General features: G+C 41.5%; 1 protein-coding gene across 4 annotated transcripts in view; it reads left to right on the top strand.

Moving 5' to 3' along the window:
• TRAK2 (trafficking kinesin protein 2) overlaps positions 1-25627 on the top strand; it is a 102054-nt gene extending 76427 nt beyond the window's left edge. For all 4 annotated transcript variants that reach the window (XM_077448617.1, XM_077448618.1, XM_077448620.1 and 1 more), the window contains 10 exons: positions 3402-3480; positions 5303-5433; positions 5621-5695; positions 8019-8156; positions 8646-8725; positions 10818-11003; positions 16791-17071; positions 17677-17949; positions 18483-18582; positions 20076-25627. In XM_077448617.1, coding sequence (XP_077304743.1) covers positions 3402-3480; positions 5303-5433; positions 5621-5695; positions 8019-8156; positions 8646-8725; positions 10818-11003; positions 16791-17071; positions 17677-17949; positions 18483-18582; positions 20076-20733 — 2001 coding nt within the window. In that variant the 3' untranslated portion in view covers positions 20734-25627. The remainder of the gene's footprint in view (positions 1-3401; positions 3481-5302; positions 5434-5620; positions 5696-8018; positions 8157-8645; positions 8726-10817; positions 11004-16790; positions 17072-17676; positions 17950-18482; positions 18583-20075) is intronic.
• The last annotated feature ends 1555 nt before the right edge of the window (positions 25628-27182 follow it).

Raw genomic sequence — 27182 nt, forward strand, 5'->3', positions numbered from 1 at the left:
AGGAATGCCAATCCTGTTAGCAGCCCCGTCCTGCAGGACTGGCCTTTTGAAGTATGCAAGCTGTGGGGCAGGTGCTACACCAGCAGCCGCTGACACAGTTTGCAATAGTAAGTGCCGCACACTGATTGAGGTGAGTGTTGCCAGCCCTATTGTTACTTTACGGGCAGCCTGCATATTTCAGCCCATTTTCGAGCTGGCCGTAAAAAAAAATATGGCTGTGGGCCGACAGCGCAGCCATGCATGCTCTGTTCTGAAACCTGCAAAGCTCATACATGATCGCCCATTTTTGGCTGGGGAGGGGGGGGGGTGTGGGGACAGAGGAGGACATTGCTGGTGGGAGTGAAGGGGGCATAGGTGGACATTACTGGGGGAGGGGGGTGAAGGGGGCATTTGAGATAAGCTCCCACACTTTTTTTTTCCAAGGACTTGTTGACCCCTAATGTACCTTTTTGGATCTTTTGATTTGATTTTATATTTGCTTGCCCCTATCCTCTGCTTTGGTCGGCATAAGATTACCATCCTTACAGGAAGAATTCTGGGGAATACAGAGCAGGGCAAACTTTATAAAATGACACACCAGTCCATCGCAACAGCATAATATTATGGCTGTGAGAATTGATGTAATTTTATCACAGGATATGCTGGTTTGCTTGTCATCGTTAAATCTACATTCTTTTGATCTCTTGTTTTTAATATGTGTGATTCGTAGTTAATTGTTAATCTAAAACTACAGATCAAAGTTCTACTAATGAATTAACTGAAGAAAGTTCAGCCAGGTCTCCGGTATTTACCTAGATGCCTCTCATAATATTTCTGGTGTGATTTATGATAGCCAGCTGTTTTATAACATTCTTCCAAAGAATAATCTTAATGTTTTTATCTAGTTGGTTTCATAAGTATTTGACATGGGACTTGACCTTAAAGTAGAAATAAACCCTCCTATCCTTTACAGCCAAGTAGAGCTTCACGATGCTGGCCAAAAGGAGAATGACAGTTTTTTTTGCTTAGAAAAAAAAATTGCGATTCTCGTTGCGTAAAATCTTTCACATTATACAAAAAAAAATTAGGCTAACTTTTTTTTTAATTATTATTATTATTTATTAAAGTGTAATTTTTTCCCCAAAAATTGCATTTGAACGACTATTGCAACAACCACAATATTGTTCTCTAAGGTCTCTACTAAAAAAATATATGCATAATGTTTGGGGGTTCAAAGTAATTTTCTAGCAAAAAAAAAATGATTTTAACTTTAAACCAACAAATGTCATAAAAAGGTTTAGTGTTTAAGTGGTTAAAATTCCCTCATTTTCACACCAAAGTATATTCCTTTCATGTAAAGGACATATTGTTACAATGTTTTTACTTAGGTTCCACTGCTAAAGAATGTTGTGATTCTTGGCAGACTGCCCTCCCCCCCCTTTCTTTTGAAGGCTGTCAGCTTTAGCAGAGAGAATTTTCTGCATGGAGAGAATTGGGAAGTACATTTTTCAAGATCACGATAATGATTCTGCACGATTAATCGTGCAGCTCTACAGCCAAGGAAACTGCTTCTGTTTGATCGGCAGCTGCCATGGTTCTGCATATGTGATCAAATATGACACCAGCCATTTCAAAGTTTTAAAGTTTGGTTGAAGACCCAATCAAATGTGACAGTTAACAATCCCGCTATTCGTAAGATATGCTTTTTATAAGTGGGGTACAGTTGGTGAACATGGACTGAGATCAGAAGCTGGTCGGAGGGCTGCACATGGGGGTTTTTTTGGGAGGGAGGGGGGGAGGCCTGGGGTTTTTTGGGGCTTATGTTGTGTTCTGTATGTGTTGAAAAACTGTTAATAAACATAAATAAAAAAAATAAAAAAAAATAATCCTGCTATCCCAGGAATGTAACTGTATTTTGAAACGGTTAAATTGATGGATTTAGTTCTGCTTTATGATTTACTGCTTTTCAGGGCCTCTGGGCTTCAGCAGAATGGCAGCCTCTGGCAAAAAGGAAACCGGAGCAATGCTGGAGGCAATTTACAGCACCCACTCACTTTGGTAGCTTAATGTTCCTTGCTAAAGAACATTATTTTTTATCAGGTTGTTATAGCTAACGTTGCGCTTTAATCACTGAACGAAAACAATAAAATAGCCTTATCACAACCTCAGAATAAACTTAAAAGGGGACATATGGAATATTTTCCTTTCATTGTTTAGAGTAAAAAATAAAATAAAAATGATTCTTAAAGTATAATTTAATGAATTTCTAGTAAATGTCTACCTGGGGATCAATGTGACCTTACATATATACTATATAATTTATTTTTAGGGCCATTCATACCGATCGATTGCAGTTTAAATGAGCGGTACAACAATGGGTGCATTACTATTCCATTTATTCTCCGTAACACCTCCGTGCATTAAGGCAACCCACCTCCAGTGTGTGTCGTAGTGCGCTGCATCTGAAAAAATGGTGCTTGTCTGTTTCTTTTGACAGCTCATTGAAATCAATAGACTGCCATCTAAAGGCTTAGTTTTTATTTTGGAAAAATAAGAAACACATCATACGTACCTGCTCTGTGTAATGGTTTTGCACAAGGTAGCCCGAAACGTACCCTTCTTGGATCCTTCGCCAGTGCTCCTGGCCAGTCCCCCCTGCCAATGGCCCTCATAGCAAGCTGCTTACTATGGTAATGCGTGCCCCCGAGCCAGCTCTGTATGTCTATAAGATGCACAGTACTTGGCTCTACCCCACCCCGTCTCCCTCCTCACTGGCTGTGATTGACAGCCAATGTCTCCCGGTGCTGTGTCTTAGCCAATGAAGAGAGAGCGAGTGCCAAGGGCCTCTGCTCTTGTGCACAGTGCTGGATCGACATTGAACTCAGTTAAGTAAAAAGGGGGCTAGGGGGAAGCTGCTTACAGAAGGTTTTTTTACCTTAATGCATTAAGGTAAAATAAAACCACCTGCCTTTAAAAACACTTTAATTCAACGCACAATAATGTGTCACAGAACCCACATACTTTAACACATGACAATGGACATCTTGTGTGTTGTTAAGCTGTAGGGACATCTGGGTGGTCTAGTGTAATATGGAAATAGTAATTTAGTTTGAATGAGCTGCCAGTACACTAAAATGGCAAACAACATTTTCTTTTTTTGATGCCAACACATGACAATGGACAGCACCATTTTCTCTATTACAGCAAACCATTGCCATGTGTTGTAGTGCTGTGCAGCGCAAGATGTGCTTCCTTAGTACGCTGGGGTGTGTAGTAAAGAAAAGCATTAACACAACACACTTTGCACTCCCTGCAACTGATAAGTGTGTATGGGCACTTAGTCATTTGTTTATCGGATGACATTTGAGAAACATCTGCTGGTAAAAGTTGACATTTATTTCACATTTTTCCATTGTCTTAAGGCTACACATCTGAAAACAGAAACAATAAGCTATGAAGAAAAAGAACAGCAACTGGTCATTGACTGTGTGAAGGAGATTCGTAAGTTTTAAAACTCTTTACTTCTGTTTTACACAACGAAAAGTATTCCCTTCCAGGAGAATTTCTTAGCACAGCCCTGACAGTATAGGGAGTTGTGCTGGCCAAGATTAAGGTTTGGCCACCAAAAGTAAATTCAATGATGGCTTGATTCTGTTAGGCTGAATTACTATATTTTAGGGGCTGCCATTGAGATCTGTGTTGCGGATTTTGGGTGGTTCATTCATTGCTCCTGTTTTCTGCTCTATATTATGAAAGGGATGGGAAGTATACCGAGGAGTTGTAGACCACCCACTTTCCCTTAATAGTGGTAGCAAGTGACAGACATGGGGGGAACCAACTCCAGACCTCTCATAGCTATTTCAGACTCATTCACACAGCACCACATGCTCAGTTTTCTCTAGCAGGCTGTTGTCAGTTTAGGGACAGCGAGGTTGCAGTACTATGCATGTTTCAACACTCCGCACATGTACTTTCTTACAGGTCTGCGTTTTGCTACCGTTCACCTAGCTTCCTGGCTGTGTTGCAGGGGCACATAAAAACCATATGTTTTGTATGTACCCTGGTGGTGGCCTGTGCTGATCCAGTGTCCAAAAACACAGGTCACCACCCTATGTGTGTCCTAGTGTTACTCTTTGGCATGTATAGAATGCATTCCTTCTGTCTTCCTGCAGCAATGTAAATCTGATAATTTACTCCTGCTGCCTCTGCTGAAGGCTGTGTTCTAAGGTGCTGCTTAATAAAGTCCCTCGCCCTTTCCAAAAAAGCTCACGCTAAAAAACGCATAGATGCGAACGTGTTCTATAGGAAACCATGATAAATGGACTGTAGTGCATTTCTGCAAGCTGCAAATTGCACAAAAATGCATAGGTGTGAACCAGGCCTAACAGAGGATTCTACCTGGTGTATGATTCGTAATAATCAATGAGCAGCTTCACAACCTGGTTCACTGATTAGTAGAGATGAGCTTGGACATCTTCTGAACTCGCCTCTAACCGCTTTAAGGGCCAGTTCACATTATTGCGATGCGAGAACCATGCGAATCAACTGCGGGTTCCCGCATTGCACCCAACACGCACGGCAGTTCACACTGCCATATGCGACCTGCTGGGGAGTGTCATTATATGTTAACGACACCCCCATTTCAGCTCGCTTTTCGCACTGTGAACTGACAGTTCGGACATGAATCGGACCGCATATGTGTGAACACACATGCGATCAGATTCTGGTCTGAACAGAAAAAAGGGTCCTGTGCGTGTTTGCACCGAATGCCACAGACATCGCATGTAATGTGAACAGCAGTGGCGCTGCAAATTTCATGCAATGTCTTCCAATGCAATAGTGTGAACCGGCTCTAAGGGCCCTTAGACCGTGATCCGTTTTTCAAATGCATGAAAATGCATCCCTTTTATATCCTATAGAATTCTTAACTGAAGAACTGATCAGTGTGAAAAGCAGCTAAGGCTTCCTCTTCCTCACTTGCTCCCTTGAGGAGCCATTTATCTGGTTTTGGTACCCACTTCATCAACTAGGCAATCCGAGCAGAAGTTCTCCTCTTCCCCTCCCTCCCTGCAGTCATCGGGGACACGTCACAGGTCCAGGAAGACTGCCAGACCATTCACAATGTGCAGGGTGCACATGGTTGTGAACCTGCAAGCTGTCACAGCTGGGTGCCGACAGTTGAAATTCTGGAGACAGGCGGAGGGAAGTGTCGGTTCTGGTGAGCACATTGCTGGATCCTGGCACATATGAGTGTGTGTTTAAAAATCAGCAGCTACAGTTTTTGAGTAGACATCTTTAAATGTTGAACTGGCTGTCATTACAGGTGAATCAAATGCCCAGATTGGCAAACTTACTGACGAGCTTTCCACAAAGTCAGAGGAGATCGTACAATATCAGGAGCAGATCTCTACTATGCTGTCACAGATGGTTGACCTTCAGCACAAACTGAAAGAGGTATATGTGTTGGCATGCTTTCAACGTTTATCCCATAGAATTAGCCTACCTAGGAGTGGCAGACAGTTACAGAAAGCTGATCTAGCTTTTAAAACTAGAGGTATTTTGGGCTATAATATTGAAAAAAAAAAACATACAAATATATAAAGTATAAAATATATATATTCCATCATGCTTTACTCAACAGAGTGCAATCGAGAAGGAGGAGCTGAGAATCCATTTACAGGCCTCTAAGGAAGCACAGAGACAGCTGACTGCTGAAGTAAGTTCTTGTAACAACTTTAGTTCCAACTCCTTTTATTTTCTTGATATTTTTCGGTTCCTTTTTGTTTATTTTTTGCACCTACTTTGTTGTCTACTTTGTTTTCTAACAAGTCCCTATTAAACTAATTGATTTTACAAGGGAGATTGGGTAACATTCTTAACCAGTATAAATATATTTAGAGAAAACTTACTAAGATCCGGAGCAGCTGGAATGTGGAGTTGCTCTGCATGACAGTGAAAATCAGCTTCTATCTTTCATTGTCAAAGTTTAACTGAAAAAGCTAAAGTTAAAAGCTGATTGCTTACTGTGCACAGCTGCTTCAGATTCGGTCTGCTCCAGTTTTAGTAAATTCCCCTCAATTTGTACTTTCTAAAATTTTACCATACAAGTCCTAAATAAAACCATAATTGGATGTGTCAAGTTTTACGTTTACTAAACCAGAAGCACAGTAAGGCTAATAGACACTTGTTAAAAGTGTCATATTAAACACTGTATGTTTTCTTCTCATACAAAGCTGAATGAGGGTATGTTCATATCATATACAGTGACCTGAATTTTTCTGCACAGAAAAAGGCAGATCACTGATATTGCACATAGAAAACACGTGTTTAATTTCTGTGCATTCTAGTGAATTCATGTGCAGTACGGAAAAATGCAGACATGCAAAATTTTTATGCAGCATACTGGATGGCATCATGCATCACCTCACGGCAGTGCAACGTATGGCGCTGCTCTGTGGAGACATGAATGAAATGTTACTATGCGCTATACTATGTGATAATTCAAATAAAGTTAAAAAAGAAGTAAAGGTTTTTGCTTTTTTTTGCCCATCATACTTGCCTAGGTGGATGCAGTATCGGACTGATGCTGCATCTGTCCCCCGTGGCCTCTTCACTGAGAACTGAGCCATCGAACACCACCCATGGTTCGGTTCTCTTAGCTCCCTGAGCAGAGAGCTGCTACCTGTCAGTCAGTAGCCCTCCGCTCTGCTCCTCCACGCTCATTGGAGTGTTGAGCTGTGGAGGCGCGGGGAGAGGCTGTCTCTGGCTCTCATCAGCTTGCTGAGACAGGCATCACTCCAGGCACCTGGTGGATCCAGGCATTATTGTCATGATGACACAGTGCACGGACTGATTCCTGTGATGTCAGCAGAGAGGAAAAGACTAATTGCACTCCCGTGACCCATAGGAGAAGCCCAGCCAAATGAGCCAGGGCTGGACTTCTCCTTTTAAAGAAAAAAAGGAGCTGAAATGCGCATCACACACTTTCTCCTGGACCTTTTACAATGGTCAGTCCACTAGGAGTTAAATACCGCATTAGCATTAAAATAACTCATGCTGTATTTATCTCCAATAATTGGTAATTCACAAAAAAATCCGTTAAATACCACATGCATTAAATGTTTTATTTTGCAGTATTTAGTGCGTTTTTTGCACCTTAGTTTAACACAGATTAGACTTCTGGCTTCAGCAGGAATTGAGATATTTAGCAGTAGTATTCCTTCCACTGTTAAATTTGACAGTTCAGCTCCTAGTTAAGGAGCCGACACCTGCTGGCGTCCTAGCAACCAGTGACCCATCGTTGCTGTCAGCTGGGAATACCTGGCTGACAGCGAATGTAAACAAAGAGGCTGACAGTAAAAACAAAATAATAAAAAATAGTCACAGACCTGCATGAAAAAAAAAAGCCGGCCAACACCCAACTGCTCATGTAAAGTGGAAAATGTAAAAAGGGAATAACTACTTTTACACAGCTTCAGTTGCAGCCAGCTTTCATTCTAAAGCTGCTGCTACAATCTTCAAAATCTTTCACCTCCAGATGTGACCATGGTGCGAAAGAGATGCAGGCATTTGCTACATTATATTTTAGTCTTTGTTTACAATCAAAAATCCCCTGCCAAACCTGATCAACAAAATGATTAGTTGATGGAATAAGAGTCATAGCTTCACTCTAGAGAGGTGATGAGGTTACCAAAAATTCAAGACTTCTTTTTTTTTTTTTTTACAGAAATCGTTTTACGGAAATATTTTAAATGGGGGGTGCTATAATATTTGACAATTTTCTGATAGCACATTGTGTGCTAGTAGTGCAGGCTGATTTTCTCTGTTGTAAGATTTTACAGTTTCATGAATTGTAAGAAAAGGTTTTTCTTTTTTCTTGTCTAAACCTCCTTTTTCTGAGTTTATTGGTATAAGCACCATTGTTTACATGTCTTACCTTTAAAATATCCTCCATTTAGGTAGTGCATAAGTTCGAAAGTATCCTCCAATGAATGCTGAGAAAAAAAAACTTTGATAACCTGTGTAACTTTTGCTTACAGCTTCACGAATTGCAAGATCGCAATGCAGAATGTGAGGGGATACTGCAAGAGACGCAGGATGAACTAAAAATGCTGCGGTGCAAAGCCAGCCCTTCTGCACTTCTTAGGAGACCCCAGTCATGCAGCGTTTTCCCTGTGGTAAGATCACTTTACTGCTCACCAGCAACCCACTTATCCACAAAGATCATAGACATAGGATAAATATTACTAAGTTGCTTAAGCTTTATTGATTGCATTCATTATCTTAACCTAAAGTAATTTTCCCATCTAACATTCAGTTAATTTACCAAAATATCATATTGGCGTGCAGTTGGTAAAGTTTATCTCTAGCAAAACCTTTTTGGGTAGAGTACAGATGAATTCAGGCTTATATTGGGTTTTTGCTGCTTTCCGGGGCTCTGTTAAAGAGATCTCCCCTCACTTTCTATCACGGTGACTGTGGTTGCACAAGAGAGGAACTGAGGGAAATTCTGCACCTGTGACTCGGACTGCAATAAAAAGCTGACAGGTTCTGTCCTTCCTCTATTCTATAGAAAATGCATTTTATTTGATGCTGGTGGAGACTTTGCCTCACTTTTTCTCTGATCAAAACATTGTTCTATTCTAATGTATATTCTTTTCTATTAGGACTCTTTGGCAGCAGAGATTGAAGGTACTATGCGGAGAGAACTGAGTTTGGAAGAAGATTCAAACTTTGGAGAAAGAAAGTAAGGGACCTTCTTATTAATCCACTACATCTCATAACATTAGAGAACAGTGTGATACATAGGCCCCTTCTGCATGAGGGTGGACCCCATTGGAGTCTGCTGGCTCAGTGGGAAATCTTTCCGCTGATCCCTGCTGAGCAGGCGGATGGCTGGTCCGTGTCCACTCCCCTTATGCAGAGCGGACACGGACACAGCCCGCTCTCCTCTATGGGTGGTTGGATGTAAACGGACCGCTTGCCCATTTACACCCAACTGCCATCCGATCTGAACTGCCAGATGGATGGGGAATGGATCCCTCTCTTTCAGTTCTTGCAGCTCTCCACACAGACGTTTGTGAGCATGCCTCTCTGCTTGTCCGCTTCCTCAGAGAGGCATGCAGACAGTGGAGGCGTCGCAAACTGGACAGAGATGACCCAAGGGCCACAGTTTGCCCATGTCTGCTTTGACGGGATTAAGAAGAAAAATGCACGGCACTACATGAGCCACTTGCTGCCCACTTTACAAGGGATTGATAAGAAAAAGGCAGTGAGCTTGTGGCCGTGGCCAGGAAAGTGGGCATGATCAATAGTGTTTCTTGCTTAACAATGTATGGCTTGTAGTGTATCACCTTTCTCTTTGCTTTCCTATGGTTTAGACCAGTGTTTTTCATCCTTATTTCAGTGAAGGCACCCTTCAGAATCATGCAAAATCCCAGGGCACACAAGTTTGAGGGCTCAATCACACCAGGAGGTGTGTCCAAGTTGAACTTTTTTTTCAAGCATTCCTGCGCATCACATTTTTTTAATGGGCTGCTCTATGCATGTGAAACACGCAAAAAGGTGGCGACATGATTTTTAAAATCACACAGCATCATAAGGCATGGTATTGTGGTAGCATGCATGTTAGCAGGCGTGACCGTATGTGCAATTGCTGATGCATGAGGATGCCCATAAAGAGTTAATAGCACCTTCACATCTGCCAAACGCAGCGTTTTGCGTGATGCATAAAAAAAGGTGTGATTTTGCATGTGTTACTGCACTGCACCTGGCGTGAATAAGCCCTAAGATGTAGTCTGTGAGGCAGAGTTCAATGATCTGTAGGTTGTAAATCTTCTCACCCCAAATCCCCCCTCCTAGCACCCCCCCCCCCCCCGACTCCCTTATCCCCCCTCCTTACACAAACCCTCCCCCTTCTAGCATAACTTCCCCCAACTCCTGTACATTGGTATGTGAGAGAGGAGGGATCCTGTGTTGGCCCCTGGAGAGGGAGCACAGACCACATCTCCCCTTTGTTCTCGCCTCCTCTCTACCGCTATCTGTATTAAAGTCAGCAACACAGAAAACTGCAGGCCGCCTGACATGTCCTTGGCAAACAATGACAAAATCAGTTGGTACGAGGCGGGCGGGTGCTATGGCAGCTGCCGATGTAAGTGCTTTAGGGGTGATAGATGAAATTTTGGGGTTGCTATAGCACACCCAAGCACCGCCTTGGTGCCCCCACAGTAAGCATACAATACAATTTTCTTGTATTTGTTAGTTTTAGAGCACTTTTTTTTTTTTTTTTTATTACAGATAAGCTACTTTTACCTACATTTTTTTTTTTTTTTTTTTATTGCTTTATAAAGGTTCCAACATTGTTTCAGGGATTGTTTTTGGAGCAGATATAAATGCCTCGTAAGAGCTTTTTCAGTTACTTTTTCCATAGTGGTAGCCAGTTTTACTGGATGTTTTAAAACCCTACAGCCTTTTTGATGAACCTTTTGTCTATTCCATGTACGTACATCAATGTTTTCTGCAGTCGATCTGTGCCATGTTCTGGTGTCTTGGTGAATGGAAGTTAGCAAGCACTGCTCATAGGAATTATTACATTCTGTACTAGATTAACTTCTAGGCAAGTGTTAAAATATAAGTGCTGATCATATGGCATTATAAATTTGTGAAGCTGTTTAAGGGCACCAAAATAGGCTGCTCAGCAGTTGGCTTTCAGCTGGTTACCTAGAATGGAAAACATATTTCTGCCAGCTATCACAGAATTAGGAGAATATTCCATAAATTTTTTTTTTTTTAGTTTTAATGATCACTCACACAAAGTACATTTTAATTTTTCACGTTAGAAAACAACCAAAACGAGTGTTTGATACAGTGAAAGTTGCGAACGAACTGCGCTGCCGATCTTCTGCATCGATACCTGGCTCTAACCGTTCTGGAGTAGTGATGACTGCTCTGCCTTTTGAATCTGGAGCAAAGATTGCGCAGACAAAGCCTAATGTCCATCCAACTGAACAAGGCACAAAGGAAAAGTAAGTGGAAAACAAAGTGTTTAAGTATTTCTGGGCTGTATATCTTGTTAAATGTTATGGATCTAGAAAACATTAAATTAAATGCAATGATTTAGTTAATGGTTGCCCAGCTATGGGTTGTAGCATACATTTTGTTCCTGAGCCTTAGCTGAAGCGGTCATAACCTTCTCTCTCCTCTTCTAGGTGAATGTAGTGCTGCATCACTGCCAAATCTATACATTTTCTAAGCCCACTGAAATCAGTGCTCTCTCTGTGAGGCCAAGTGAAGTGTAATACAAACCTCCCAAAGATATCTTGCCTTCAAATCTCTATTTAAAGGAGAAGTACAGCCAAAGCTCACAGGACTGCAGTTTTTTCTGTGACCATATGGTCGGGATTTACCCTGGATCCTGGACCGTCACCTGGCTCAGCCTCTTGGTGAGCTGCTGAGAGTCTGAGCCAGCTGCTCCGGTCCCCTTCAAAGCCCAGCATTATAGTGGCCTCGAGGTGGGGGGGTGTCAAAACACAGAACTGTTGGCTGATTGTCATTAGCTCTCTCTGGTCAGAGTGACGGGGAGAACTGGGCAATTAGAGGTGTTTGATCGCTCAGTTCTCACAATTGGAGGCAATGAAGGACAGATGCAGCATGAAATCGATGCTGCATCCACCTGAGTTTAAAATACAAAACACACCTATATTTCTCTTTTAATGCTATAACAAAATTATGAAGAGTGAGCATGTAAATGTGAACGTTGCATAACATTAATCAAGATCAAGATATTGCCAGCCATTGTAGCTAAATTGCTGGGTGACACACTTTTTTTCTTGTGTAACTTAATACCCCCCCCCCCCACTACAATAAACGTGGTTTCACTGTCAGATGACAAGAAAAGTACATTCACTGAAACTCTACCACATGATTGCTGTGACCAATCACATTGATCACAATTGTAAACAAAATGCCTGCAATTGCACTTTTCAATGAACAAGTGCTAATCACAGGAAGACGTCCAATGAGAATGACGCTGTACGTTGTAGTTTCTGTGACCAATCGCAGTGATCACAACTGTAAACACTGGCTACAATGAGCACACAACTCTCCCCCTTCCTGTCACTCAGAGCTTTTGTTGGAGGAAGGGGAGAGCTAGGTGTTCAACACAGCCAGTTTTACCAATGACCATTCCCCTTGATCAGTCAGCACCAAATTGCACTCTAGGGTTTCCAGTTTGCTCATCATATCCAGCACCAGTTGTCTTCCAATTGTTTCCCATGTTGCTGATATTGGCAAAGCTTTTGAGAGCACACCTCCTGGGCACCTCCCTGTGCGTTTTTTGTCCTAAGGTGATGGACCTCTTCTTCCTTGCAGAGAAAGCATTCTTAGCTCATCTAGTTTATTATTTTGTCTTTGAAATCTTCAGTCAACTCATCAATCATCGCTTTCACTGCTTTCCAATATCACAAATAGAAGCAGTGCATGTAGATTTGGTGCAACCTCGATAAAATCTTGGGAGCTGTACCCGAAACCCATGCTGTCGGGACAGCCTGTAATGTTGCTTCAATTACTGGATCCTGCATGAGTGCTCACTTTGGCATTCAGTGCAATGAATGTAGTCATCTGCAGGGTTCTATAGAGGTCCATTCCTATCCAACCCAGACCCTGAAGACCCCTTTCCACTATGATGGACGAAGCCTGGACTTTATATTCAGTCCAGTTTGTCAACTGGTAAGGCAGGATTGCCCTGTATTTCTGACTATTACTGTAAAAATTAGAGCTATGTTTGGAAGGTATTCCCTTTACAGTGTAAAATTTTCAAACTTTGTGCTTAAATTCAACCATTTAGAACTTGTCAGGTGAATGACCAGGTGTTAATCTACACCACCAGCACACCTAAAAAAACGTTATGGCTACAAGGACTTTGCTACAAAATGGTCTGCACCTGGGTTGCTGTGCACTTTTTCATGCTCTGTGAGGACCCCACAAGGTAATACATTCACCTGTTCACCTGTAGTCATGGTGGAAACCAGGTGAAAGGGAGTCATGGAAATTTTCAGGCAAACATTTACTTTGCTGAAGGGCCACACAAAACTTGACATCAGTGAGTGATGTTGATTCCCTTGCACTGGAGCAGGAACGGAGTTCAATACTGGTATCTGCATCTGATTAGAGTTCTAGTTCAAGCACACAAGTAGCCTAACTGACAAAAGCAGAATTTTCTGCTTTTATGTCACAATTCCTTGGACAACTAATGGCTTTAATACATCCATCTCTGTCAGGGCTAAACAGAATGACAAGCCCCTGCTTCAGATTCTCTGTCTCTACCTGAGATGGATCCCAATATGCCTGCAATAGAGAAGGTAGACATAGAACAAGGAGTGCATAGCGACAGTGTTAAAGGAGGCTGTGGAAGATTTTTCTCCCTCGCACTCTTTTTAGAGCACTGCTTCTGTGAGCAGAATGCCTAGGCATTGTAGAACTTGATTCTCTTCTGTCTCACCATGCCCCTTTTGGTACAAAGAGACCAGAAAAATCTATAAATACATTCCCTGTTTGTACACTAATGCCCCTACACATTTCCGACAGCAAAATCCATAGATTTTTTCCGTCGGATGTTGGCTCAAACTTGTCTTGCATACACATGGCCACACAAGGTTGGTCGGAAATTGCGAGCGTCAAGAACGCGGTGACGAACAACACGTACAATGAGCTGAGAAAAATTAAGTTCAATAGCCAGTGCGACTCTTCTGCTTGATTCCGAGCATGCGTGGAACTTTGTACATTGAATTGTGTACACACTATCGGAATTTCCGACAATGGATTTTGTTGTCGGAAAATTTGAGAGCCAGATCTCAAATTTCATGTGACGGAAATTCCGATGGAAACTGCCCGATGGAGCCTACACAAGGTCGAAATTTCCGACAAAGGGCTCCCATCGAACATTTTGCAAATCCGACCGTGTGTGTAAGAGGCATAACAGTAAATGCGTAAACTCTGATTATTGGATCACTCCAGATTTTCACTTCTCCAAAAATCTTTGTCAAACGCTATCTAGTTGGAAAAGAGTTAATTAAAAAGGAGTCGATTCTGTAGTTTGTACTGCAATTTCAGTTCTCCGGGTAGAACAATTTGCTCCTAAAAGTGCTGTTTACATTGGCAGGCCCAGCCTACAACCAACTCCTTGCTGCAATTTCAGTATGGAAAACTGGACTAGGGCAATGAACAACCAACACGTTACTGTATTCCAGGACCATGCTTCAACAAAGCAGTTACAGCAATTACCTTCTTTGTGTGGATGCCCTAGAACAATTTCCGGAATAGCTGTAATCTCCAGTTACATGTGCAGAATCTTGTGGCAAAAAGCCTGAACAGCTGAAGGTACCGGAAAAAAGCACATGTATGCCTTTTCAAGGCAGATATCTTTTTTTTGGGAAGGCACTACACTGCAGGCTTAGCGTCACCGGCTCCTCCACCCGACACGTTGCGTCACAGGTGACGTAATGAGCCATGTGCCGCTTATCCATTCCTTGGGACTGCATAAATCAATTACTTGTTATTTATCCATCCATCCAGTGCGCAGCAGCCTATTTAAGCTATTGGCTGAAAATCTTTTATTTTAATTTATTTTGTTATTTCTTTTTTATTCTGCCCATTTTTTTGTTTTTATGAAGCACACCTTGGGAAAAAAAGCCATACGGATTTATGTATGTGTTTTTGGCTATTAGCGCACTGATATTATTGTTCTATAAAATATGTATGTACACATATAAACTAGGCAGCCATAACATGATGTAAAATCCCCTCTTTTTTTGTACTTTCTTTCTTAAATTAACTAAAAGAAGGTCAGATTTGCAGAATGCCCTGAACCATCTCTTATCTCAGGGAGTGGTTGCACCAGTACCCCCACAAGACGACAGATTCAAAGGTTTCTGTTGAGTTGAGAGGGACCTCAATATTGCTCGGTCTTACTCCAAGGGGTCAAAGTAAAGGTTATTCAAAGTATCGAAGTCCAAAGGGGGTATTAGTTCTGTTCTGGGCCTAAAATCCCTTAACAGATGCACTAAAATTGCAAAATTTTGCATAGAATCTACACGTTTGGTTATTGCCCCTTTGAGACCAGGGGAATACCTGGCATCTCTACACATCCAAGATGCCTATCTGCATATTCCAATTTAACGACCTCATTAGCGCTATCTGTGATTTGCAGTGGCAGACCATCGCACTGTCTATCAGCCCATCCTGTACTCTCAGAGTTTTTACAAAGGTTTCAGCACTTCTTGCCCTTCTCAGAACTCGGGTCATCCAGGTCACAGGTCATCTAGATCAGTGGTCATCAACCCTGTCCTCGGGGGTCACTAATAAGGCAGGTTTGCAAGATAACTGAAATACATCACAGGTGATATAATTTGCTGCTCAGTGATTGCAGTATTCTAGTTTGCATCTCCCCAAGGTAATACATAAAACCTGGCCTGTTAGTGGGCCCTGAGGACAGGGTTGAACACCACTGATCTAGAGGACTTTCTCCTGAAAGACTCATCTCCTTTCCAGCTATTTATAAATGTTCTCAGAACAATTCAAATTCTCTAGGCTTTCTGGCTGGGGGTCATCGGTTTTTAAAAACCGGGATAGTAAAATGTTTTTGTTTTTTCTCTCAAACATGTCAGTCTTTTTTTCATTACCAAAAAAAAAAAAAACTTGGTTATCACTAGCTGTCTAAAAATGATAAACAACTCTTTTGGGTACAGTATTGCATAACCATTAATTCATTTAAAGTATTACAGCACTGAAATCTGAATAATTATGTGATCACTGAAAATGGACACTATTTTTCCTTAAGCTTGACAAGTTCAAATTTTACTTAAAGTGGTTGTAAACCCTTACCTATACCCAGTGAAGTGACTGGCCTCAAGTGATACACAGAGATTAAACAATGCCGATGGTCACGGTGATCAGCGGCCAGGAGCAATCGTGAGCAGAAGACACAGAACAGGGACGAATGTGTATAAACACACACTTCCCTGTTATGTTCTGAGAGGAGTGACAGATCATGTGTTCCTATTAGCTAGGAACCACGATCCGTGACTTCCTCTAGTCAGTCCCCTCCACCTTCAGTTAGAATCACCTCCAAGGGAACAAGCCCCTTGATCGCCCCCTAGTGTTATCCCCTTCAATGCCAGTGATGTTTTTGCAGTAATCAATGCATTTTTAATTTTTATAGCACTGGTCGCTGTATAAATGCCAATTGTCCCAAAAATTTATCAAAATTGTCCGATGTGTCTGCCATAATGTCACAGTCATGATAAAAATCGCAGATCTCCGCCATTACTAGTAAAAGTAATAATAAAAATGCTGTAAATCTGTCCCCTATTTTGTAGACGCTATAACTTTTGCGCAAACCAATCAATATATACGCTTGTTGCGATTTTTTTTATTTTTTTTTTCTTCTTTTTTTTACCAAAAATATGTAGAATACATATTGGCCTAAGCTGAAAAAAAAAATTGCTTTTAAAAAAAATATATATTTATTATAGCAAAATGTACAAAATATTGTGTTTTCTTTTCAAAATTGTTCCACTTTTTTTTGTTTATAGCACGAAAAAATAAAAACCGCAGAGGCAATCAAATACCACTAAAAGAAAGTTTGTTTGGGTGCAGAGTCGCACAACTGCGCAGTTGTCAGTTAAAGTGGCATAGTGCCGATTCGCAAAAAAAGGCCTGGTCATTCAGCAGCCAAATCTTCCGTGGACTGAAGTGGTTAATCTCTACTTTGTACAAACGGGAATATTTTTTAAATCGGTTTTCTACTTTTACAGGGAACACTTAAAGATGGGAGATGCTAACTTGGAAACTGCATTGCACAGGCTCCACCTTAGAAGACAAAACTATTTAAGTGAGAGACAGTTTTTCAAGGAAGAATGTGAAAGGAGGTTGAAATATCTAGAAGATGAACAGGACCAGAGTTGCTGTAGCAGTCCCAATGGAAGTGTCCTGTCCATGTCAACCCACTTGTCAGATTTCACAGACTCTTCAGCTACCTCTAGTACCCTGCGAAGCCTTCTGCCAGAGAAACTGCAGATTGTCAAGCCGCTGGAAGGTGTGTATATGTGGCATCTCTTTCTTAGGCGCTTTTGACTTCAGTAAAACACATGTTGTAATACCTTAGTAAACGCCACTTTTACCTACAGGTAAGCTTTGTTATTTGTAATGAGTATCTCCTTAACTTGCTGTGTTTAGGAGATATTTACACTGGATGCAGCTGGTGACTTCACCGGCGATGGTGCTTTGAAGAGTCAGCATACCAGTGCTGTCCCTTCAGAGCTCTGTGCCATAAAACGTTACTCCCGTGCGCATGTGCAGGAGTGATGTCATTGCGACTCAGCCTTTCAAAAGGACCAGCGTCCACGAACCCAGAAGGAAGACCGGGGGAAGATGGAAGCCCAGTAAGCAGTAACAGCTCACCACTGGAGGGCTACTAGCACTTTATGCCATTGCCTTGCATGTTTTTTTGTTTTTTTCTTAAAGGCCGTGGTGATGTGAGCATATTCTATTATGTTCCCAAAGCTTGGCCCTTTCTTTATGAAAATGCTGATGATAGCCCTACATATGAGTATTTGTTATTTTCTTTACATCAGGATTGACCTTCTGAATGGTTTCTTGTTTAATCAGCATGTAAGCCCCTTTTTTAAAATATTTATACAGGTTCCCAAACTCTCCACCAGTGGCAACAGCTAGCACAGCCAAACCTGGGTACCATTCTAGATCCTCGTCCTGGTGTAATGACCAAAGGATTTAAGCCTCTTCCCGAAGATGCCGAATACCGCTTATGTGACTTAGAAGAGGATGAAAAGGAGGACGAAGATGAAGAAGAAGAAGGGATAACTTTCCAAGTGCAGGAAAGAAAGGAAGAAGTACCACAACCCACTTTAAGCATTTTCCTGCCACCCATTTCTGTGTCATCAACGCCAAGTTCTGGTTAGTGCTCAATAGTGTACCTTTTACATTTTGGACATTATGGCATGTCATGCTACCTCAACCATCTATCAATAGCCATCCTGTTATAGCTTTTGCTTTACCCAACTACTTGGAGCAATTGCAGTCGTCCTCAGTGGGAAAGAACTGCTTGCAAATTAAGGTCTGAAAGCAGTTACTGTCTTAAAAGTTTGAAAATTATTACCGTCTCTAAACTACTTTCATAAAACATTTCACTCCAGCTTTTATTTCTACAAAAATATCTTGGCATTGTCATTTCAGTGTGTTTGTTTTTGGTAGATATGCACACTGCACCTTTCTTCACCTTTGTACACTGTAGTCTGTGACATATTTCCATCAGTAGAATATAAACCTTTCAGATTTTGCAAAACATGTTCTAAAACAATTGTCATTCTCTGTATCTTAAGGCGTTGGCTTGGCTTTCTTTAACAGGGTTTTCATTGTTATGTGTATTCTGCATTTTGTGGCTACATACTGTACAAATAACTTGCCTTTTCTGATTATTTGCATTGCAGCAACAAACCCTGGCAAGTGCCTGGGCAGCACAAACTCAACATTTACCTTCACCACTTGCCGAATCCTACATCCCTCTGACATCACTCAGGTTACTCCCAGGTAAGCTTGACCCAACAATTGGTAAAGTCTTTCAATGCAGTAAGTTCAACAGTCAGGGCCCAGTCACAGTAGGAACTGCATGTGAATTGCACTGGAGCATTGTGCTGTTCTTGTGCAATTCACATGCAGTTCTGTGCAGTGCAATTTCAGCCCCATTCGTTTTGAATTGGCTAAAATCGCAGCACACCAAAAGTAGTGTATGCACTACTTTTTGAAACATACAGCAACCGCATTGCAAGGTACTTTTGTACCTTGCAATCCAGAGCGGGTAAACACACTGGATTTGCGACCTGCTTTTGGGATGACGTTAAGTTTGCACTGACCCCGCTGCAGATTGCAAGGGCAGTGGGATCGGAATGAGGTGTGGGAAGCTGCACGGGAATGCAACTTTCCTGCACTGCATTCTAGTGTGAACAGGACCTAATGCTTACAGCCAGCGTCCTGGCTTCATAGAACAATCGTTTAGGCTCTGAGAGCAGTTTACAAAGTTAGAATACCTGCTTAGAGGGAGGATCTTAAATCTTTTAATAAATAAATAAAAAACATTATGCTCTTGCAAGCCAGAGAGTACAGGCGCTATCGGACGCTGTTTATTGATGGATAAGGTGGAAAAGTGTTTAAGAAAAAGGTTACATCTTTTTCTGCCAAGGTGTACTACACTAGATCAATGAGTGCCTCTTGGGGTTTTTAGCATCAGGCATCTGTTTCTCAGACTTGCAAGGTTGCCACCTAGTCTGCTTTTCACGTTTGTTAAATTCTACCATCTGTATGGTGGGGCCTCTTGTGATGCTGGCTTTGGACTTGAGATTCTTTAGGAAGTAATTTGAGCTGCAAGTAACCTCAGTTGTACACTGTTGCTTTGTTGTCTGCCCCTCAGACAAAACTGAAGCTTTAGGCCCCTTTCAAATGAATCCGACTCCGTTTTAGTCCACCTGTTCAGTGGGGAATCTGGCCACTGATCCCTGCTGAGTAGGTGGATGGCTGGTCTGTGTCTGTTCTGCTTATACAGAGCAGACAAAGCCCGCTCCTCTGTGTGAGTATTCAGATGTAAATGGACCGCCTGTCCATTTACACCCAACTCCTATCCAGTCTGCAAGACAGATGGGGAACAGATCCCTATCCATCTATATTTAGCAGACAGGATTGGATTGGATGGCGGCAGGTGTAAACGGACACATGTATGTTGACACACTCTGCTACATAGTGGTGACTGGAGGGTCAGATGGGGTCCAACTGACAGGCGGACCAGATTGGTCAGCGTGTGTGAAAAGGCCCTTATGGGAGTGGGAAGGGCTGACTTGCAGATTTTTTTTGCTAGAGTCCAGTATCCTCTAGGCACCAGTATAACCCTCTTGTACTGGAATGAACCTTATGTCCCTTAATAAACTCCATGAAAAGCATGTTACAGTGAGTACAAAACGACTGTTTTACCTTATACAGCCTAATGTATTAAGTCTGTGTTTTAACATGTTTCATTTTCATGTTTCTTTCAGTTCTATGTACACTCCATCATCTTTTGGAAGTGGCAGCACGTCTTCCACCAGCACATTGGGGAATTCTCCTGCTGTGTCTTGTCGGCTGAGTGTTGGGGAATATTTTAGCAAGGGATTAGATTCCAAGTTAAATAGTACAGGTAACTTAACCAAACTTCTCAAAGAACAAGGGATTTCTGCCAAGGTGAATAGCAATAACGATCCAGAGAAACCACCACGTCCAGAAAACTTACTACTTCCCTCCACACCACCCAATTCTCCTACACGGTCTCCCTGTGTTTCTCCCGTCCCATTTGAACCAAGACCAAATCCATCAGAAAGTTTCCTGGCAGTGTCCAGACCAGCGGAGAGTTTTCTTCAAGAAATGTATGGTTTAAAGCCCACACGAAACCAAGCTGATTTGGGGCAGCTGAAGATGAATTTGGTGGATCGATTGAAGCGGTTAGGATTCACAAGGGTAGTTGGACAGACGGACCAAATGCAGACCACAACACTGAACAATGGGTTAAAGCGGCAAGAGTCTGCTACATTTGTTGCAACAAGCAGTAGTCTTTTGGGTGGTTTAAGAAGGAACCAGAGTCTTCCGGCTATTATTGGTGGACTTGCGCCTTCATTTTGCCCATGTCCTCCAAAAATGGGTAGTTTGAAAGAAGATTGAGCATGTACGAATAAAAAAAAAGGAAAAAGAAAAAAAAAAGGACCGCTTTGATTAAGTGTTCTCTGTTCAAAGAAGGAGTATTTGCATGTTTGTGAAAGGTTGTAGAAGGTTTGTGTAAGTGAAGGAGGAGAAAAGAGGTTATAGAAAAGATTCCCCATAGGGAATACTTGAAAAACCTATAGAATGGCTGTGAAGAAAGACATTGGAAAGTGATGCAAAATGACTGAAAAGTAGGATTCAAATGTAAACAAAATGCAATTGGGTCAATTTATTAGAACTGGATAGTGAAAAACCTGGTGCAGCTGTGCCAATCAGCTTCTAACTTCAACTTTTTGAATTAAGATTTGACAAAAAAAAAAACTGGAAGCTGATTGGTTTCTATGCAGAGCTGCACCAGATTTTGCACACTCCAGTGTTTGTAAACAAACCCAGATGACTGCTGTAGATCTGAGCTGACCAGGAGCAGCGCAATTATGCTGGTCAAATTTGCCTCCAGCGATATTCCTCAAGCAGTCGCCTATTTTGCCTCCAATTTTTAAGCTTGTTTACTGATAAATGATCCATAGAATGTGGCTATGACTGAAGGTTTGATACAGAGGTCATTTAATAAATCAAAGCTAAAATGGTTACATAAAGTGTTAAACATTGTGAAGATCAGCTGTATATGATATTGAGTATTCCAGCCAACTTTATATAAATATATATGAATGTAAGAAATATATAGCCAGTTTAGCAACAAAGGAAAAGAGAACGTTAGTCCACCAAAAGAAATTGGCAGAGAAAATGCAGTTATAAAAAAAAAAAAACTAAACATGTCTTTGCCGTTAGTATGCAGTTATCGTAATTATCTAGATTGCTGTTCCACCTACCATCATCTTCCCATTAATTTATTAACTGCACTACCTAGATCAAACAATTGTTTTTTTTATCAGGTAGTGTGTCATGCGGTTCCTTAGAACACTATGCAGATTGTTTAACTTTATTTTGGTTGCTCCATTCCTAGGTTTCACTCACCTTGCTGCCCCCGCTTTCTTTATTTGTGTTAAACATATGGTAGGCTTTCCTTTTTATGTATATGGATTGCCACAACAATAACATGAAAGAAAACCATAAAACCTAGGAAAGACACAACTAGGATAAGTAATATTTTGGTATAGTTTTGAACATCTCTTGTTTAGTTAAATTGGAGCACCACCCAAGAGGGAACGTTCCGTTTTAAGGCCTCCCCCTCCCTTCCTCTTCACAAAATTGCACTTTTTTTGGAGGGGGGAAGGGAGAGTGGGTACCTGGTTTTGATGGGTACCCACTCCCACTTCCGTTCACATCACCTGGGAGCGTTCCAAGGGTAAGTTCTCCCTCCCTGCAGTCTTCTGGTTCACGTCACAAGTCCCAAAAGACTTCGGGACTGTTCACAATGCTCAGCATGGCTGTCACCTGGTTGAGAAGCTGCCAGCTGTCACGGCCGAACGGCCACACTTGAGATGCCGGCTCCAAGGACAGAAGACCAATGGAAGGAACGGCTTGGGTGAGCACATCACTGGATCCAGGGACAGGTGAGTGTCTGTTTATTAAAAGTCAACAGCTACAATTTTTGTAGCTGCTGACTTTTAATAAGCACAAATATGACTAGTGCTCCCCTTTAACATGTTGAGATATAAATGGAGTAAAACCTTTTATAGCTTAAATTGATCCAACTTCTTTTGGTGGAAAATATTCAGTAATTAATAAAGGCAATTTATTTCTCAAGAATTTTCTTCTGGTGAAAGGGCATCTATTAGCACTTTTTAAAAGACAAAAAAAGCACAAAATTATAAATAATGAAGGTTTTATGTACTGTGAAGGAATACAAAAGGGATGTTTATGGCTCACTCTTATAACAGCATCACAACAGAGGATTTTTCACTTTGCTAAAATAAAAGGCCACATTTTCCAGGTATTGTTATCTAACAGTTAATCTGGTGCAACAAGTTTGTGCAATATGTCAGAGTTCTTTACTTATATCCGTCTATTACCGTACTTATATCTGTCTATTTAAATATTAACCTGTTGATGATTAACCTAATTTGATTACTTTGCTTATGGATAATCTACAGCTGACATTTTAGTGCACAGGCAAATAATACATTTTCTGAATTTGTTTGTGAAACTAACAAAGGGGTAGATGCATGCAATATGTATTTATGTCTGTATATACAGCCCTGCCTACTTTATCTTGAAAAACGTTCTCATGTCAACATTAACTTTAAGTAGACATAACTTGATAATACTCATTGTAGGTATAGATTTTCTATGTTTCTATATTCTTGTGACCTAACCAGCTTAGAAAAAAATACATTACCATCTGAATCGTAGGGCAGGATAAATACCCTTTAATGCTACCAAATTATATCTGTTCAAAAAGGCCTTATAGAGTTCATAAAATGATCAAACCCGCTTAAGCTGATGTTTTTATTAGATGCCAGCAGGTTTGCCAGGTGAATATGGTCTTCATTGTTGGGAGTCTGTCACATGAAGATCCAACTCTCTTTTGATTTTCTGCTTAATTCATATTACAAAGAATGTAATGGTATTAAAGCGGGGGTCCACTCAAAAAAAAAAAATCTTAAAAGCCAGCATCCACAAATACTGCAGCTGCTGACTTTTAATAAATGGACACCTGTCCAGGGTGCCCGCGATGTCGGGAGCCGAAGCCGATCAATCGCTCGGCTCTCAGCTGCTGCCGCCACCATCCAGAGTGGGGGAATCAGGAAGTGAAGCGTTGCGGCTTCGCTTCCCGGTTCCCTACTGCGCATGCGTGATTCGTGCTGTGCGTCCTAACTGGTCCCCACTGTGTTCTGGGACCTATGTGTTTCCCAGAACATAGCGGGGGGAGGGGGGTGTGAAGGGGCATGACTATATCTGGAAGTGGGTGCACCCCCCTCTCCCCTGAAAGGTGCCAACTGTGACACCGTAGGGGGGAGGGGTTCCGGTTCCGAAAAGCGGAGGTTCACTTTTTGTGTGAACCTCTGCTTTAACTCTCCTCCAGCTTCATCAGTCAGTGCTTTGAGACTATTTTTACAGAATTAAACAGGTGATCCAAGCAAAACTTCTTAAAGCAGGCCTTCCATGAAAAGGGAAGTTCTATTTAGATGACAGCCCTGCACCACCTGTGTAAGAATAAAAGGTACATCAACAGTTGCAAAAATGCAGCAATTTAAGAAGAAAAAGAGCTTGGCTCCAGACATTTCATGAGGCGTTGGTGACATCACTGCACCTCACCCTGCATGTGGGTATAGCTGGGTGCACAAAATCCACCAATTAGGTATCACCCCTACCACTAGGTCCGTAGATACATTTTTTTTTTGTTTTCAAAATGCTGCATTTTTGGCCATTATTTATGTTCCTTTCTTTTTTTTTTTTTTTGTTTCGTTTTCACAGCTGTGCAGGGCTGTAGTAAATCAAATTTTTATGGAAGGTCTGGTTTGGTTGACTGAATTGTTAAAACCGTTTATTCTGTTTAAGTACATTTCTGTGCAATATTTTTGTGCCGGGTATAGTCAGTGAAGTTTTATGAGCAGTGTTCAATGAACATTTTACTTAAATTTTTTTTTTTTTTTTTTATAAATTGGTGTATATAGTGTTGCTGAACCATCCATTTATTCATGAGAAGAAATGCAAATTACTTTTGTGCCATTTTTTTTTAAACAAAGCTTTTTGCACTAAAGTTTATGAATGCATTGTTTTATGCTATTAGCTATATATTGTGGAATACTTGATATTTTTATGACTGTTTGCATTTTGGCTATTGCAGACTGCCTCAGGATTACAGTGTAGGGATACAGTTTAGCTCCTAACGAGAGAAGTTATTACTGTGATTTGAGATCTTTTTAGAAGTTTCCATAAAGTTATTAGAGACACTGAGGCTGGGTTCACACTGCCATGACTTTGCCAGGCAACTTTTATTTACTTTAATAGAAGTATAGAAGAGAATTGAAGTAGTACAGGAACCTTTTCTGAAGTAGTGCTAATTAAACAGCTCTCATTGACTGACATGGAATTTTCAAATGTCACGCGACTTGGGCTCTTTACAAGTCGGATCCCAAGTCGCAGCAGTGTGAACCAAGCCTTAATCATATTTAATTAGGCTACAAAAGCCACTGGTATACGATAACCCTCACCAAGTCAGAGAAATGGAAGATGATTGTTGGTTATGAGTTAATGGACTTTTTGCCCTTCAACTTATTAATAATCAGTGTCAGGAAGCTGTTTGTAAAGCATTTTGGCTTTAAGATTTTTTTCCCCCATTGGTTAATATTGGCACCCAATAGTACTTAGTGAAAAAAATAAAAAACATGTTCGTGTCGTCTTCCCCATAATTTCACAGTTTTGCGTTCACTTTTGTCTTTCTTGAGATTCACCCCCTTTTTTTCTAATAATTTATGCCTACATCACTAAATTATACCAGTCACAGCGTCTACACGGGGAACTATTAACTATGTAATAAAAGCTACTCACTTCACGTCCTGTGTCAAAAATTCATAATCTTCTAAAACTCCAGGAGCAGGCGTTCGTTCTTTAAATATTCATAGAAACTATTCCGGGAATGAATCACTTGCTGACCTGTGTACACATTGATCAAACTTCTTGTTACATACTTTTTTTTTTTTTTTTTTGCCTATCGCTTTTCTTATTACCTCTTATCCTGTGTATGTTTTAAAAAGAAAAATGAGAGATCCTGAAAAAAAAAAATACTTTAACATGGTAGCTGTCTAGATGAGGATCTGACCTGGTTTTAAGCTATTTAAAAGTGTATATATCATATTGCATTATTGTTTTAAATATGTTGAGTATATAATATTGTATACCTTGTTTTTATGTTTCCACCAATAAACATTTTTGATCTTTGTACATTTTACATGATGGTGATGAGTTGTTTTATTTCTCCACAACTGGCTCGTTTTGTCTACTCACGATTACTATACAGTAGTTATATATATTTTTTTAAAGTACAGTCAATGTCATAGCTAAATGGGCCAATAGGGTTTTTATCTCCCTTCATTCTGTATGGGTGCTGTGATTATATTATTATACAGAATTTATATAACGCCAACAGTTTACACAGCTCTTTACAATATAAAAAGGAGACAATACAGTTACAATACAATAAAATACAAGAGGATTAAGAGGACCCTGCTCAAGAGTTTACAATCCCCCTAAACACAGATTTTTTGGGATTATTGCACAATATAGCCACACAAGCAGAAGGCAGCTTGAAACCTAATCCTATCACCTACTTAAAGTGGAACTTTAGTCAGAAAGTAAAGTCCTGCTGATGGTATCAGGCTGGTCCCTTTTGCAGGTGTAGCTTTGTAAAACATTAAAAAGAAGTGCTTATACTGTTTAACCACTTGAGATCCGTGCTATAGTCAAATGACGGCTACAGCGCGGATCTCAATTTCCGGGACTACGTCTATTGACGTCGTCCCCTTTTAAGAGCTCCCCGTGCGCTCCCGGGAGCGCGCATCGGGGAAAATCTGTGTTGCCCATGTCCCCTGGACACAGCCAATCACAGATCGCTGTAAACGGCCAATCACAGCGGCCGTTTACAGCGCGATCGCCGCCTCCAATGGGTGATGATCTCAAATGTAAACAAATGAGATCATCACCCATTGCCGAATCTGTCTCCTCACACAGCGATATCGTGTGAGGAGAGAGATAGTGTGAGTTAAAAAAAAGTTGACTGTTTTGTGCCATCTGTTGCCAGATATACCCTGCCAGCGCCCATATATACCCTGCCAGTGCCCAGATCTACCCTGCCAATGCCCAGATCTACCCTGCCAGTGCCCCATCTGTGCACCGCCAGTGCCCATCTGTACCAATCGGTGCCCATCTGTGCCGCCTCAGCGGTGCCCATCTGTGCCGCCTCAGCAGTGCCCATCTGTGCCGCCTCAGCAGTGCCCATCTGTGCCGCCTCAGCAGTGCCCATCTGCTGCCTCATCAGTGCACATCCGTGCAATAAATCTGCACATCTGTGCAATAAATCAGTGCACATCTGTGCCGACCCATCAGTGCCCATTTGTGCCACCTCAAAAGCGCCCATCTGTGCCACCTCAAAAGCGCCCATCTGTGCCACCTCATCAGTGCCCATCAGTGCTACCATGGCTAAACGTGTCTTTTCCGCTGAGGAGGCCTACCAAATTATTTCCACGGCCGACGAGAGCAACGGGGAGCTTCCTCTTCAGATTCCTTTTCAGATTCGGATTCTGAAGCCGACGTAAATTATGAGCCAGTCCTCAGCAGTGAAACACTGACTGAATCCGAGGAGGAAGATATCCGGCCCATCATGCGAAGGCGTTCTAGTGAGGCAGTGCCGTCCACCAGCACCGCAGTGCCGTCCACCAGCACCGCAGTGCCCCAGCAAGAAAGGCCAAGTACCAGTGGGGTGTCATCTCAGCCCCAAAGGGTTAGGA

The sequence above is a fragment of the Lithobates pipiens genome, unplaced genomic scaffold, assembly GCF_037356315.1.
Source record: "Lithobates pipiens isolate NorthernLeopardFrog02 unplaced genomic scaffold, aLitPip1_a1.2 Scaffold_22, whole genome shotgun sequence".
In the NCBI taxonomy this organism is placed as follows: domain Eukaryota; kingdom Metazoa; phylum Chordata; class Amphibia; order Anura; family Ranidae; genus Lithobates; species Lithobates pipiens.